Source organism: Balaenoptera musculus, chromosome 4, assembly GCF_009873245.2.
Source record: "Balaenoptera musculus isolate JJ_BM4_2016_0621 chromosome 4, mBalMus1.pri.v3, whole genome shotgun sequence".
In the NCBI taxonomy this organism is placed as follows: domain Eukaryota; kingdom Metazoa; phylum Chordata; class Mammalia; order Artiodactyla; family Balaenopteridae; genus Balaenoptera; species Balaenoptera musculus.
Genome location: NC_045788.1, coordinates 85,119,770 through 85,137,190, shown reverse-complemented (window position 1 = coordinate 85,137,190; position 17,421 = coordinate 85,119,770). Strand labels below are relative to the sequence as shown.

At 37.9% G+C, this 17,421-nt stretch overlaps 1 protein-coding gene across 1 annotated transcript in view; it reads right to left on the bottom strand.

Moving 5' to 3' along the window:
- Nucleotides 1–17,421, bottom strand: part of CFAP44 (cilia and flagella associated protein 44) — a 127,382-nt gene that overhangs the window by 90,526 nt on the left and 19,435 nt on the right. Inside the window, exons 6-15 of the mRNA XM_036849471.1 lie at nucleotides 16,699–16,801; nucleotides 13,146–13,362; nucleotides 11,335–11,449; nucleotides 8,252–8,416; nucleotides 6,144–6,299; nucleotides 5,488–5,535; nucleotides 4,765–4,864; nucleotides 4,012–4,106; nucleotides 1,076–1,285; nucleotides 339–449 (exon numbers count right to left, since the gene is read on the bottom strand). Coding sequence (XP_036705366.1) covers nucleotides 339–449; nucleotides 1,076–1,285; nucleotides 4,012–4,106; nucleotides 4,765–4,864; nucleotides 5,488–5,535; nucleotides 6,144–6,299; nucleotides 8,252–8,416; nucleotides 11,335–11,449; nucleotides 13,146–13,362; nucleotides 16,699–16,801 — 1,320 coding nt within the window. The remainder of the gene's footprint in view (nucleotides 1–338; nucleotides 450–1,075; nucleotides 1,286–4,011; nucleotides 4,107–4,764; nucleotides 4,865–5,487; nucleotides 5,536–6,143; nucleotides 6,300–8,251; nucleotides 8,417–11,334; nucleotides 11,450–13,145; nucleotides 13,363–16,698; nucleotides 16,802–17,421) is intronic.

Below are 17,421 nucleotides of genomic sequence, written 5' to 3'. Positions count from 1 at the left end.
AAATGGAGCTGGAATGGGAGCAGAAGAGAAGTAAAGAGATAAACATGAGGACAAGTACACTCAACACATTCTGACATGTTGTGTTTTGGGCTGAAGTCTCCATTGTTGAAGCAAAGTCTGATATAATAGATTAATTAGATTATGGAAGAGGGAGGAGGTAATGGGAAGGGCTTGAAGCTCCTGAGTAATGCTCCACTAGTAAAGCTGAGCAGCTTCCCTGGCCCCTCACGGCAGGACCCAGGAGTGGAGCTAATAATTCCACCCACTATTCGCTATCTACCTGATCACTTCACTATGCAGTAATTGAGATTTAAACACGAAGACAAATAACTACTTACATGAGAGGCTGTAGACCAGGTTAACTGGCAAACAGGTCCAGGAGTAGTAATATAACCGATTGGCTTATAATCCCTTTCCACTTCAAAGAAGAAGACAGTTTGATCTTTACTCTAAGAAAAAGAGAGATACCCAAATATATTTATTATGAAACATATTGCATACAGTACAAAGAAGCATTTAACAGCTATATTACACCCACTGTATACTTATACCTACAATGATCATATTTCCCCAGGTTATTCTGGGAACATTCTTATTTCAAATATTTGCTTCATTTTCCCCATGAGAACACTTGACAAACCATGTTTTCTTGTATGTGTTTCTGAAAAGATGATCACCGTACCTGTATATAAGATTAATTCACAAAAAATTCCACAATGCATATGCTCACTTATTTATGCATAAAGAATTTACATGTTTATTCTCTTCATTTATGACAAGTCTATATAAGAACATACCTAGATTATAAAACGTTGATGATACATAAAACATGTTTCATGATTCCCAGTTGAAAATTTCTATTCATTTAAAATAAGCATTACAACTCAATTTGTAAGAATATTTGTAAATGTCATGCACAGACTATACTGAAAGAATCTGAATACAAAGAAAACAAAATATGGATATATTCTCAGAAAGGAATATAAGCAAATAAGGCATCATTAAGTAGGAAGACTAATAAGGCAGGGTTAACCATGAAAATTCAATAGGAAACACAAGGAAATCTACTACTTACCCCTGTGGCTAGAACTTCTCCATCACGATCATAAGCTAAAGCAGTGACAGGAGAAGTATGAGGTTTGAAAACCTGTTTCAAACGAATATCTGCATCTGAAACTCTCTTCCGTCCCACAAAAATTGTGAGCCCTTTTGGATCATAAATTTCAAGAATTCGAACAACACCATCTTCAAATCCTGCAGTAATCTGTGCTCCACCGTAGCTTACCTTGGACAAAAATGAAATGCAGGGTTTCTGAAATTAGTTGATTAAGAAAGCTGTACTACATAACAGATTTCTGTATTTTATTTAGACTTAAGTTATTTAACTAAATAATTAACTAAAATAAATGCTAATCAATAATTCCTTATACTACTTTCTGGTAACCTCCATCTCTTCTATGACAGTTCCTTATCACTGCTGACCATGAGACAGGTAAACAATGACAATCCAAGCATTCAATGAGCAAAAGTTGGTGGAGTGTCTGTCTACTATGTGCCAGGCACCCATCACCAGCAACCCAATTGTGAGCATAAACAGTCTCAACCCCTGTTTTCACAAATTTATGGTCGAGTGGGAGGACAGACATTAATCAACCACACAAAGGAATATGGAATTATGAACTGAAATAAGTAAAAGGAAATAAACATTCTCTGAGAGCACATAGCAAAGAAAGCTGACCTAGTCTTCAGCTTAGAGGAGAAGTCTGGGCCAGAGATATAAATCTAGCAATGTCTTAATGTACTAAATCTGCTATCTCAGAAGGCATTCAGGAGAAGGGCAAGAGCCTTGGTATTCTTTAGAGCAGATTGATCATCCCTGAGGCCAGGCAATTATGAAAATCTTGGGAATAAGAAAACTAGGGCTTCCCTGGTGGCGCAGCGGTTGAGAGTCTGCCTGCCAATGCGGGGGACACGGGTTCGAGCCCTGGTCTGGGAGGATCCCACATGCCACCGAGCAACCAGGCCCGTGAGCCACAACTACTGAGCCTGCGCATCTGGAGACTGTGCTCCGCAACAAGAGAGGCCGCGACAGTGAGAGGCCCGCGCACCGCGATGAGGAGTGGCCCCCACTCGCCGCAACTAGAGAAAGCTCTCGCACAGAAACGAAGACCCAACACACCCAAAAATAAATAAATTAATAAAGAAAACTATATTCCATTCAATTCCAACTGAATGTTTATGCAAACATTTACTAAGTGTCTAAATGTACCAGTAACTGTAGAGGCACTGGAAGTACAAAGAAGAATAAGATATGGCGTCGCCATGAAGAACAAACAGTCTGGTGGGAAAGACAGTCAATAAAGCAAGTCATCTTAGTACACTGTGATAAGTGCTATAAAGGAGGTATATACACAGTCCTTAAACAAAAACCACAAAGGAAGAAGTACGCAGCTCTACTTGAAGGTTGGGTCATGGAGGGCTATGCAGAGGAGATGATATCTGACCGGAGCTAAATTGTAAACAATGATGTGCAGTTTTCCAGAAAGGCAAGAGGGTATGAAGAAGGGGCAATTCAAGCATAATATCCATATGATCATTACTTGGATATAAGGCTAAAAAAGAAAACATTCTATGGACATTGCCCAAGCATCTGAAAAATGATTCAATTACATAGGCTGTATTTTAAAGAATTTAGGTAAGTGTGTAAATAGATTAGGATAAAGAGTGATCCATGTTTGGTAATCTAAATACTCTGTCATTTCTACTTAATCCAGCCTCATCATTGTTCTGCTTCTACTCCCTGGCCTGAGTTCTCCTTCTGGTCTTGATCTCATCATGAAATTCCCCTCCATTCCAGACACCTCCACATCTATTTTGGGCCTGGAACATTTTCTCTTTGACTTCAACCCAAAACAATAAGGATAAAATATTCCCCAAACATTCCCATGACGTTTTAAAAACTTGGCTGCAAATTTTTTGCCATGCCTCTCATGGAGAGGTGGGGTTTACGTCCCTCCCTCCTTGAATCTGGGTTGGGGGTGGGGCTTGTGACTGCTTCACCCAACTGCGTATGGTACAAGTGACATTATGTGACTTCGGAGGCCAGGTCATAAAAGGACAGCAGCTTCTGCCTTATGTGTTGGAACACTAGATCTTGGAGCCCTGAGCTGCCATAAAGAAGTGACTGCCCTGAGGCCACCATGCTGTGATAATGACCTCTCCATGTGGCATGGGCTTCAGGTAAGCACTGCTGTTGACATCCCAGCTTAGCCTGACCTTCAACCCAGGTGCCAGACCTGTAACAAAGAAGCCTTCAGATGACTCTAGGCCCCAACCATTCAAATCTCCCCAACTGAGGCCCCAGATACTGTGAAGCAGAGATTATCCATCCTTGTTGTCACCTGTCAGAATTCCCAAACCAGAGACTGTGAGCAAAATAAGATGATTGCCGTTTTATGCCACTACATTTGGGGTAGTTTATTACACAGCAATAGACAACTAGAACAATGATCTCTGATTTTTTCCATAGCTCTTATCATTATCTAACATATCATATAAATTTACTTATTTTGTTTTTTGTCTGTCTCTGCCTCCTGTCTCCCACTATAGTGGGAGATTCATGAAGGCAAATATTTTTGTCTTTTTGTTCATTGCTATATTCCCAGAATCCAGTAAAAGGACTGGCACGTTGCAGACATGCTGGAAATATATAGAATGAATGAATCAGAGTCAGACAGAGGACAGATACACAAAGTTCTGTCAGGTAATTACTTTTTAACATGGAACTATTTCTAAACTTTAGGTGGCATAACAATAGATTTTCATTAAAACAGAACCAAAACCACAATAGCAAAGTCATGATATGATTTCTATCACGTTCTGAGTGAACTAAAATTTTTGTTCTTCTCTAAAATCCAGAGTCAGAAAATATCTGTGTTTCTAAGAAATAGCACTAATATACCATATTTACAAATAGATTCTAGTAGAAATTCATTATAACAATAAGCTTACCAGTCGTGGTACCCAAGCAAGGGCAGTACCTCCTTGTTTGAATTTCATCTGAACCAAAGGAGTTTTGCTAGCAAAATCATAGAGTCTAACAGAGCCTACAGAAAGACAGTTTTAAAAGAAACAAGTTATTTATATATATATGTATTCATATATAAATATCTTTAATAACTTTAGCTCACTTCACATTTAAGCACTAAACAAGAAACATCATAAAAATTAAATCAACTGATAATCTAATGGCCTTTCTTCAGTTAAATATTTACATGTATACCCTCAATCAGGTAATTTATAAACATGAATAATACTATGCCATTTTACATAAGGGACTTGAGCATCTGTGGATTTTGGTATCAGTGGAGTCCTGGAACAAATCCCCACACAGATACAGAGGGATGACTGTAGTAAAGAAACAACTGATGATTGACTGGTGGATCAATTTCACCTTGCACAGTCCACATAGATTCACTGTAAGTCAAGAAGGAAGAAAGGAGATGGAAAGAAAAGGAAAAGCACGAATGTGGATAACACCAACATGAATGGTATTTTCACGAGTAACTTATTGATGTGTCTTTATTTTAATCTCTTGCAATAACCATGGTTGCCGTATTTTGGGCCCTTTCCCCTCTCCTGAAACTCACCTCACTTGTATCAAGAAGCTTCCCTTTTGGAAAAATTCTCAAATACTTTAATCAAACACATTAAAAAATGAATTGAAAACAAAACACAAAGGTCCAGACATGAGTTCCTACTTACAGTCCAAACCAGTAGTAGCCATGAGATAAGTGAGAGGAGAGACGGCCAAGGCTTCAATGGCTCCAGAATGGAAGGAGAAGAGGCATTCTGGATCTTGGGTCTGATAACAAAAAAAAGATCCTATTAGAGCTCAAAGATAGGTAAAAAGATCCTATTAGAGCTCAAAGATAGGTTAACACAGAATTAAGGCCAAGTTTAAAGAAATGCAAATAGAACCCTGTATCATGTGTGACTTTATCTGAACAGAAATTAGAAAAGGCATAGTAAGACAGAAAGGGCACTGAAGTTTGGAATTAGGAGAGACAGATGATGTGCTTGATGGCTGTGTGATTTGGCACAAGTCACTTCAAATGCCAGTTTCCATTTCTTCATCAGTAAAATGAGATGATGGCAACTGCCTGCCTACAAAACAGAGTAGTTGTGAGGATTATATGAGATAATATACATTAAAATGCCATATGTTTATGAAAACTGTAAAGCACTGTATAATGTTAGGCATCGTCATTGCCACTTTTCCTGTAAATTCTGTTATGAGATAGATCCTTTTTTATGTAAAATCATAACGAGAGAAAGAGACGGAGACAGTATGAATTCTTTGGATATGTTGAGCAAGTTTTTGATGAGAACACTGATCAAATATGGAAAAAGAGTATCTTTTAAAGAATAACAACAAAGGTTTTTACTATGAGAATTAGAAAAAAATAAGAAAAATAGTCAACTTACAATATTTGAAAAGCTAAGGTCAAGCTTCCATATGGCTCCATTGGAATCCTAAAAAATTAAATACCTAATAATATTTTGTTCATTGTTTTGGACTTTTATCAAATTAAAGGAATTTTCTTTTTATGATTTAGTTAAAGGACAAAACATACCAAAAACTTACATATATTTTAAAGTGTGATTGGAATTAAACAATTGCAACTTCCATGCATCTTAGAACACAACGACACAATAAATGAAGCAATCTCATAAAACTCATAGTCAGTTTAACATAATAAAAATGCTAATTTGTTTTCTGTGTATAAAATGCAAGTCAATTAAATATCAAAATTCAGGGAACTCTTCATTGTAGTATCAATAGTAGTCTTAATAGTACAATGGATTTACAGTGACAATAAATTATACTACTATTTTATATTATGTCCAGATAACTATTTTTTTAATGTATTTTTTTAAAGTCTTTATTGAATCTGTTACAGTATTGTTTCTGTTTTATGTTTTGGTTTTTTGGCCATGAGGCATGTGGGATCTAAGCTCCCCAACCAGGGATCAAACCTGCACCCCCTGTGTTGGAAGGCGAAGTCTTAACCACTGGACCGCCAGCAAAGTTCCAATGTCCAGATAACTTTAAAAAGCAAAGAGAGAAGAGTGCATCTTACCTGAGACAACCAAAAGTTATTTCCAATTTCATTCATTTTTATCATAGAGAAGAGTCTGACATTCTTGTCTACTTGAAGTTCATTAATGGGCTCTATCTCTAACAATCCAGTCTCGTCTATAGTATCAGCAGTGTCTATTGTCTCAAAATCCCATATCTTAAAAAATAAGAAAATACTTTAATCAATCAGCAGTTTCTGAATGTACATTTTCTAAGCCAGAAAAGGCCCCATTTTTTTCAAAAGTCATTTCTCTTGTTTCAGGAAAATAATGAGTAGGTATAATTAAAACACCAGACAAAATCTAACCCTGGGATTTTGCTCTGAAATGGGAATAATGAATTATTATAATTTCCTTTGTATTTATGGAGATTGGTGAGAAAATATAGACCTGAATAAGAATTCTAATTTGCCTAAAGTAAACTTTATTTCAAGGTTTCTGTCAGGCCTTTCTGCATATATAGCGGCCACAAGGAATAAATGGTTCAGTCATACACTGAGACATCATGACGAGCCTCGTTTTACATTAGATCCATGGGCTCCTGGAAACGGGACATAGACCTTCTTGCTTAATGATTCAAGCACTATCTTCATTATAAGCAGAGAAAAACTGTTGTAGGTAATGTCTTCATGAGATAATGTTTCTCTTCCTTATCATAGATTTAGACTGTACTATTCAGATAAGGATGGTTGTTCTTGGGATAGGAGACCAGAATAGTACTAGGGAAGGATGAGGCAGCACAGTTTCACTTCATGTGGTGAAGAGACTCGGAAGGACTTCCTCTGTGAAGTGCCAAAGCCCAGGCTGGATGGTTCTGTAGCCACATCCTGCTACGTCACCCTAGACTCAACAACTCAGACTTTGGGAGGATTGGTGTTGTCCCACAGAGTAGCCTTGTGGAGGAGAGTCCCAGATCCTAGGGTCAGACTAACTCTTGGGAGTTGGAGTAGGTTTTTCCTAGAGGGTGAGAGGTAGAGATTTACAACATAGAGGACTGAAGAGATAAGGGGAGACTTTGAAAGGGGAAGCAAATTAGTGATGTCCATGAAGGGATCCTCTGTGAAGTATTTAACTTCTCTTCTCTTGAGGTTTTCCTCCACTTGGTATTTTGATGTATTTGGGGGTGACATATGCCTTGGAAGGATAGTGAATATGTTGTATGACATAATAAAGGACAAAAGATTCTCAGAGCAATGAGTAAAATAGAACAAAATTAAATTTAACATGATTCAAAAAGCCAATGGTAAGAGGACAAACTGTGGAAGACATGTCTCTAATATATTGTTTGAGCCATACGTAAGCTCAGTAAGTGTCAGAGTAACCATACTATTAAAAAAAAAATAGTCTTACTTCTGATATTACTACTTCCTAAAGAATGTCCCTTTAATGTTCCTTTAATACTCCCTTTTATGAATATTTTCTTATGAAAGGCCCCATTAGAAATACATACTGTGGGGACCACAAGGCAAATCAGAAGACTACAGGTTTGCCAGCAACAGCAGGGTACCTACACATGGGTAGGTGGGAGAAGAGGTGTGACAACAGCCAGAAGGACGGAGATGCAGAAGCAATGTCCCAGCTTAGCCCACACTATGGGCAGGACAGTGTCCACAGGTGAGGACAAGCGAGTTCACTAGTGTACAGAGCACCAGGAAGGGAGCATCCATAGGGAAACCGTATCAGCTCACCTTTGTATTTCTAATTGGTAAACTCAGTAAAAAACTAACTAACAAATGTTTGGCCTCGTTGTCCCTAGGAAATGACCCATTCATACCAGGCATTTTGGAAGGACATCTGAGTCCACTGTTAATATTGTGCTAACATGGATATTCATTTTCCGAAGCTACTATTGATACATCAACAACAGAATCAAAATAACAAAAGGCCCCCTCAGAAAATTTCAGTGCCAAGATGTAAATGAATTTTGACTAGAATTTAAATATTTACCACAAGAGAAGCATTATTTAAAATGAGCTGGCCCTAGGAGTAAATGACCACTGATCTCCTTCATCAAGTGACCTTCGTGAGAAATAAAAATCTGATAAAACCCACAGGGTGATCTGCAAGGTTTTGATGTGGGTGCTACTGTCCAAGTGTAAAGAAAACTTACCCTAACACATCCATCTGACCCAATGGTGATGACTTCACCCTCGTCCAGCATTATCTGGTTAATGGGACCCTGGTGACAAGGCTTGCCTGCAGCTCGACTCAGCTCGACTTTGATGTGGCCACCTTCCCAAAGCAGCATGTTGCCCCATTCTGACCCTGAGAGCACCTGGCAGGTGTGTGGAAAGGAAGGAACGTGTATTAAGACAGACAAACATGTATATATACTTCAAAGAGCTGGTGAGACTTGTTTCTAAAGATTTTTCTTGGTTATGAAAGTAAAAATTTTTTTTAATTTTCAAAATAAGAAAATACAGCAATGAAAATTCACTACCCCAGAAACAACCACTTGTCACATTTTGACATATTTGCTCCTAGCGCTATACATAGTTATACTTCATTGTGATCAGACTGTATGTTGGTTAATTTTTCAAACATATCTGCAGTAGATTTCTTTGTACCTCTCTTAAGGACACAACCCAGGAGTGGAATTACCGGGTCAAAATTTAGAGACATGTTTAAAGTTCTTGATAGATGAAATTATACTTTTTAAGAGTGATAATATCAAATGTTATAAGATGTTTGATAATTGTGAGGCCAGTACTGAACTCAGCAAATTATAGCAGAATATAATTCAATTTCAAATAAGGATGATCATCTAGAACCATTTCACATTAATGCACTTAATCCAGCACTTCCCAAAGTATGTACCACCAAACACTAGTTCTTAAGATGTTTAACTAGTATAATATAATAAGTAATACTAGTTGAGTATTGACTCCATGCCAAGCAGTGCTTGAGCACTTAACATATATTGTTATTTAATCCTAAAAACCATATGAACTCGGTGCATTTACCAAGGATACCATGTGCTGTTGTACAGGTTGGGTACTTTATTTTCCCAGAAGAGACAGTTTTTCCCATTTGCACAAAGGAACCATCTGGGCCAGTGGAAGTCCTGACTGTTACTATCCCCATTTTATAAAGTAAAAAAACTGAAGCACAGAACAGTTAAGTACGTTGCCCAAAATTACTCAGAGGAGTCAGGGTTCTAAACCACGCACTGTGGCTCAAAACCTCCCATTCCAACTAACGCTGCCTCAGAAGACATATGCTAGGAAAAACAAAGTCAAACAAGTTTCTTTTCTCTAGGACCCCTTGGAAGCTTTAATACAGAAGTGTTCACTGGGAATCACCATGAGAAATTTCTAGCTGCAAAGGAATTTGATCAGGAAGATCTTTTCATAGCGTTTCTGTGCAAAAGAATGTTGCATGCAATGCCCTTTGGGGAACTCTGATCTAATTCTTGCCTGCCTGCTCGAGGACTCTGCAGCCCCATTTTCCTCTCACCTAGAGGAACTTATGACCTTCCTCAGTCTTTTCTACTTCTCCAGTCTACCTATGCTTATCTATTCTACCTATTAAGCCTCAGCCCACTTGTCTTTACTTAGACTTTTTTTCTGTCCAGTAACTAAAGCCACCAAAAGTCACCAAAGCCTATAAGGCATTCCTTTCTGAAATGTCACTCATGTCTAGCTTCCCTTTTCCATTTGTCCTGAGAAGAGTCCAGACTCTCATCATCTCTTCTTACATAAAAGCAGTATCGTCCTTCTGAGCTCATCTCCTTGACTCCACATTTCCCTTCTAATATGCTTGGCATTTGTGGCCAAGTTTATATATAACTTCTTTCATTTGCAACTCTACTCTTCCAGAACCTAACAGTTCTGCCTGGCTGGTCAAGTCCTCGTACACTAGGGCACCACCATACTTCTCAATCTCCTTTCCCACTCCTTCCCAACATGAGTACTCCAATTAATCCTCTACATATATAATATTTACTCCCAACTCTAAATATTTCCTTTTGTGGCTCTTTCATTGAAAATGGGTTCTTGGGCTTCCCTGGTGGTGCAGTGGTTGAGAATCTGCCTGCCAATGCAGGGGACACGGGTTCGAGCCCTGGTCTGGGAAGATCCCACATGCCGCAGAGCAACTAGGCCCACGAGCCACAACTACTGAGCCTGTGCGACTGGAGCTTGTGCTCCGCAGCAAGAGAGGCCGCGATAGTGAGAGGCCCGTGCACCACGATGAAGAGTGGCCCCCACTCGCCGCAACTAGAGAAAGCCCTCACACAGAAACGAAGACCCAACACAACCAAAAATAAATAAATAAATTTTTAAAAATAAATAAATAAAATGGGTTCTTTTCTCCCCTACATCTACACAAACTCTACTGAACCTTTTTCAGATATACCTCATACCATGTTTCTAGTGATCTTTATCTTAGCTTAATTCTTACAGAATTTGAAGCTGGAATGATTTATTATCATCTTATAGGTTTGGATATATAATTTATAACTTAGCCAGCATCCAAGACTTTTTATTTCCTCCCATACACCATGATTTCAAATTAAGAATATTCCACTAGGCAACGACTAGACCATTTGGTTCCTCAGAGTAATATTTGTATGTTGGCATTTACTTATAACTGAGATGACCACAAATAATACTATATAACTCATCCTAATAGGAAGCCTTATACAATATTAATGGAGAACTGATCCTATAGGCAATATGTCTATAAATTTTATAAGAAAAGAAGAAGAAACTAACAGATTAAAATTGCAGTGTTGTAGATGTCACTATACAGTGGCTCAATCTTCCTGAACAATAATTTGGTAATAAAAGCAAAAGCCACAAGACTGTATATAACCTTTGACCCAGTAAGTCCTCTTGGAGGATCATGGCAAAGAAGAGAGAAGGGACAGATAAACACTATAAACATTGCAACTCCATGACATAGTTTAAAGTGACAAGTAAGTCACTATGTTAATATATGAAAATGCTCGCATACTTTATATGTATATATAATATTTAGTAAAGACAAACTGATATGTACGTGTGGATTATGACAACTTCACAGAATTAAAATTGATAATCTGAAAAGGCAAAATTAAATGCTCATTATATTTACAATTATAGTATCTGTTATTGCCAATATTGGCAGTGCTTTTTAGACTGCTTTCATATATGTATATCACTTCATTTCATTTCAATAATTTCATTATTGTAGAATAGTAGCTGTACTCACCTTCCCATCTGGGAGCTCCATGTAACCTTCTATATCATTAGTGGCTGTTTTGCCAAATCGACCCAATGAACCCTGAAGCTTGAGGCCAGTGAATGTTAGAGCCATTTCCCAGAACCTGCCAACAAATAAGAGCCTGAATGTACCTCAAAGAAATTTCATTTGTTTTAATTTTAATATCACCCAAACATTTACATATTTCATAGCCACATATTATTTCATTTATCCATTCATTCAATTAAAATGTATTAAGTATCAACTACCTGTCAGGCAAAGTTCTAGGCAATATGAATTCGGCATCGAGCAAAATAGTCCAAAAAGAAAAAATTCCCTGCCTTTGTAGATCTTACATTTTAGAGTTGTGTTGTCCTATGCAATAGCCACATGTTTGACTATTTTAATTTAGACTTAAAGTAATTAACATTAAATAAAATTTAAACATCAGTGTTTCATTCAGACCGACCAGTTTCAAGTATTCAATAGCTACACGTGGCTACTGTCTACTAGATTGGCCAGCACAGACCACTCCCACCCTAGCAGAAAGTTCTACTGCATAGTGCCACTTTAGAGGATATAAAAGTTTTCCAAAAGTTCTAATTAACTTGTTGTGTAACTTTGAGTGATCTTCTTGATCACATTGTGCTTTCATTCACTCATGTGTAAAATGAGAATATTATTTGCACCAACCTCATGAAATTGTTGAAAAACTCTTTTAGAAGAGTGCCTGGCACATAAAGTCAATAAATGTTTAGATTATGAATAAGAAAATATTAATAACTTAACAAATGAATAGCCAGAATGATGAAAACCATGTAGAAAAAAGAAAGAATCTGGCCTACCACCTGGATGTAGAATAGTTAATGGACAGTATCAACAAGCCAATAATATGAAGCCAAGAGCCTAAATGACCAACACCCTTCTCCAAGGCTGTTGTAGGTCCCCTGATCATATGTTTCCATTTCCTCTGTTTCTTTTATAGCACACCACACATGAAATTGTTCAAGGTCTATCTTTCCCCAAAGACATAGTACATAGAAAATATGCACTCTAGTAAGCAATGGAAAAATTAGAATTTTTAAACCTATAGCCAGCAGAGTTAGTTGACAATTCCCCCAAGATTTAAAAATCTGTTCAATTATTCTATATTTCAAAAGGACCAGATTTAAATTGGAATGAAAAGAATTTAAGATAGATTAAAAAACGTCTTTCTCATAAAGAGACACTGGGAATCAAGTTAAGGGCAGCTCGAGAGTAGTGCTAGAAGGTTGTTAAATAAAGGACAAAATCAGTTCCATCCTGAACAAAGAACAAAGGGTATGATATAGTGGAAAACACCCAGAGACCTGAGATCAAGAGTAGGCTCTGTTACCATTTAGTATTGAGGGTCCTGCATCAGGAATGGTTCTGTTATAATTCTTATTTTACAAGTGAAGACTGAGTTCAGAGACATCAAGATGACTTATCCATCTCACAGTATTGCTACAACACACTGAGCAGTGGACATGAAAGCTCAATATGAACTTGGACACAGCACGCCAATGTCAGTAAGACATTATACAAACTCTCTTAGGAAGTGAAGCCTACAAGAAGGCAGCAAGCAAAATTCAAAAGCCCTTCTTTTATCTATGCTGTTTTCAGTAATAAAATCTCCATACCCAACTAGAAAAGCTGCGCTACAGTTAGTTTTTAAAATAACACATTTAAAAATTATCCTAACGTTAACAACATCAGCAAAAATGTCTCCAGCTGGTCAATCCTCTTAGAAAAGACCCTAACAATAAACGACTAGCACCTGTATCAGTCACGCAACCTACTTGATGTGGCCGGATCCCGATGTAGTGAGCTGCTCGTCATCTTCAGGATTGAAAGTAACCTTGAAAACTTCCTGGGAAAAAGCTTTTGTCCTCAGTAGGGGCTGCTCTTCTTTCCAATTCCAGATTGTCAGTGTGTGGTCAGGGCTGCCACCAACAGAGGCCAGCAAGGTACCGTCGCGGTTAAAGTTCACATATACATAAGCCAGATCAGTCCCATCTGAAAGGAGGAAAAGATGAGTGCAAGTCTAATGAACACGGACAGCACTTACTTTTCAAAAGTGTATTATTTAAATTAAAAAAAGGAGAGAGCGAGCACCCTTAGTGATGTGCATTGGTGGAAGAATGCCAAGACTCCCCTAAAGAAACAATTCCAAAATCACTCATCACCCTTGGCTGTAGAATGAACTACATGATATGGGGGGGGGGGGGGGGTGGGGAGCCGAGGGTGAAGAAATCTTAATCACACTTTGCATGAGAAAAACACTTTGAGAATAAATTCTATTTTATGAAGCGGGGAAGGGTGACACAAAAACATGTTAGACAGCAGAGAGAAATCAATTTAAAATCTGTCACTGAAAATTTCACGAAATAAAAACTGATGACTTCAGGTTTCTGGTTATGCATGTGAGGAGCTAAGAAATCACCATTCCATCCTAACAACAAGTAAAAAGCTGAACAGACTGAAAAATCAACAGCTCTCCTTGGATCTATACGAGAAGAAAGGAACCAGGGCAAACCCCTGCCCCCAAGAATGGAGAGACCACCAGGTAAATACAGGGATTTGCAACTCACCAGAGCAGAGGCTTCCAAGCAGAAACAGCCAGAACAGTTCAAGGAACCACTGCCGGGGGAGTAAAACATGAACTCTAACTGACGAATTGCTGGAGGCTCAGTGTGGACAAGCCTGAGAATTAAAAACTCCAGGGGGACCCAGTCATAAGGTGGCCCCAACAATATGGTGAGATTTACCTCCGCGAGTTGACCAGATTCCTAAAGTAAAAATATCTAGAAAAATCCCCCCAGGCTTCCAACAGAAGGAGGGGAAAAGGAACCATTTTGAAATACCCGAGAGCTCTCTGTTCCTCTTAATAAGGTCTGCCCTCAGGGGAAACTGATTAACCAGAGCCTGACCGGCTGGAGTGTTATCAGAGAGCTTAATTGACCTGGAGAAGGAAATACCCAGCCCAGCCCACTCTAGCCATCCTGTCTTACCTAAGGGGGGAGAAAAATGCTGAGAAACATTTCAGAAGTTCCCAGTCCAGAGGCATAGGCTCACCAAAACACTGAGACCTAATCCCAGGACTAGAGAATGCTTCCCCTGCCCCACACCTTACCACCAGGTGACTAAAGTCCTATTTAAGGCAGTTCCTTTTACTCAGTACATCATGTCTGGCTACCCAGAAAAAATTACAAGGCATACCAAAAAGCAAAAAAAGACAGTTTGAAGAGACAAAGCATGCAGCACAAGCAGACATGGCATAGATGTTGGAATTGTCATATTGGGAATTTAAAACAACTATAATTAATATGCTAAGGGCTCTAACAGATAAAGTAGACAACATACAAGAGCAGATAGGCAATGTCAGCAGAGAAATGGAAATCCTAAGAAAGAACCAAAAAGAAATGCTAGAGATAAAAAAAAAAAACACTGTAACAGAAATGAAGAATGCTTTTGATGGGCTCATTACTCGATTGGACACAGCTGAGGAAAGACTCTCAGCTACAGGATGTCTCAATAGAATCTTCAAAAATCAAAAAGCGAAGAGAACAAAGACTGATAAAAACAGAACAGAATATCCAAGGGCTGTGGGACAAATACAAAAGGTGTAACGTATGTGTGGTGGGAATACCAGAAGGAGAAGAAAGAGGAACATAAGAAATATTTAAACCAATAGTGACTGAGAAATTTCCCAAATTAATGTCAGACACCAAACCCCAGGATCCGGGAAGCTCAGAGATCACCAACCAGGATAAATGCCCAGAAACACTACAGAAAATGAAAGATAAAGAAAAAAATACTGGGGAAAAAAAAAAAACAAACGGGGGGGGACAAAATCTTACCTAAAAAACACCAACCTAGAATTCTGCGCCCTGCAAAATTATCCTTCAAAGGTGACAGATAAAGACTTTCTCAGACCAACAAACACTGAGGGAATTTGTTGCCAGGAGACCTGACTTGCAAGAAATGTTAAAAGAAGTTCTTTAGAAAGAAGGAAAATAATATAGGTCAGAAACTTGGATCTACATAAAGGAAGAGAATCAAAGGAGTAAATGAAAGTAAAATAAAACTTTTATTTTTCTTATTCTTGATTGATGTAACAGATAACTGTTCAAAATAAAAGCAATAATGTATTTGATTACATATGCTTATGTCTGTGTGTGTGTATATATATATGCTTTATATAAGTGAAATGAATGCTTATGTATAAGCTTATATGTAAATGAAATGAATGACAGCAACTAAAATGCCCCTTAACAGGTGAACAGATACATAAAATGTAGTACATCCAGACAATGGAATATTATTCAGCCCTAAAAAGAAATTGACTATCAAGCCATTAAAAGACAAGGAGGAAGCTTAAATGCATATTACTAAGTGAAAGAAGCCAATCTGAGAAGGCTACACACTGTATAATTCCAACTACATGACATTTTGGAAAAGGCAAAACTATGGAGACAATAAAAGATAAGTGGTTGCAAAAGAGGGTAGGGCAGTTATGAATAGACAGAGCACACACGATATTTAGGACAGGCTTTGGGAAAACTCCTATTCAGAATACTGAATGATGTTATAATGATGGATATATGTCATTATACATTTGTCTAAATGAATACAGAACACCACAAGTGAACCCTAAGGGAAACTATGGACTTTGGGTAATTGTGACTGTTAACATCGACTCATCCTTGGTAAAAATGTACCATTCTGATGAGTCATGTTGATAATGAGTAGGCTAAGCATGGGTGAGGGGAGAGGGTATGTGGGAATCTCTGAAACTTCCTCTCAATTTTATTGTAAACCTAAAACTGCTCTGAAAAATAAAATCTTTTTTTTTAATTGACTACTGAAATTAATTGTATGGAAAACAGAATTGTAAGATAATTGTGATGGTAATTTTATGTGTCAACTTTGTTGGGCTATAGTACCCAGTTATTCAATTAAACACTAATCTAGATGTTGCTGTGAAGAATAGTTTGTAGATGTGGTCAACATCTATAATCAGTTAAGATTATCCTTGGTAACCTGGGTGGGCCTCATCCCATCAGTTGAAAGCACTTAAAGCAGAACTAAGGTTTCCCTGAGGAAGCAGAAGTTCTGCCCTTAGATGTAGAATCAATTCCTTCCCAAGAATTTCCAGCCTGCTAGCCTGCCTTACAAACTTCAGATTTGCCAGCCCTCATAATTACATAAGCCAGTTCCTTCAAAAAATCTCTCTTCTACCTCCCACCAGCTGTGTTGCTCTGGAGGACCCTGACTGCTACAATAATATTACATCTTCAAAATGTTGTTAACCTTAAAAGTGAGATATTTTAAAGATTCTACTAGACTCACCTTGAAGTATTCTGTAGGGCCTCAAAGAAGGATATTCATAAATGATAATCTTTGGGGAAACTCCTTTTTCTGCTACTGTGAAGTAAGTTTTTTGGGGGTGAACCTATAAAAGATAAAATCTCACTAAAGCACTGAAAGGGAGATTATCATATAAATCGCTCAGTTAATACAGTATTTAGCATCTGTTACTTTATAATTTGTTTATTAGGATCCACTCTAATAGAAAAGTCAAAACTGGGCATCTAATAAATACTTGACAATGGATATAATTGAAACTGAAAACTAGAAGAATACTCATTTTAAGTTTTACTTTCATTAAGAGAGTCATGTCTTAACTCTACAATTTTTTAAATTGCCATCAGAAGAGCTAGAACAGTGGTTCCCAATCTTTAGCAGGCATCAGAATCACAGGCAGGGCTTATTAAAGCACAGATTGCAAGCTTTAACACTGGAGTTTCTGTTTCAGTAAATTGGGGCTGGGACCTGATATTTTGCATTTGCATTTCTAACAATTTCCCAGGTGATGCTGGTGATGCTGAACCTGGGGACCACTCTTTGAGGACAACTAAGTTAGATGAATTGCTTACCCTGCGTTTGGTGTTTTGCTTTATTTTTAATGGAGACCTAGAACAAGCAGGACATTTACTTTACACGCAACACAAAAATTCACCCTGTCTTTTCTGGAAGAGAGCTTGTATACCCCAAACCACATTGCTCATGGGT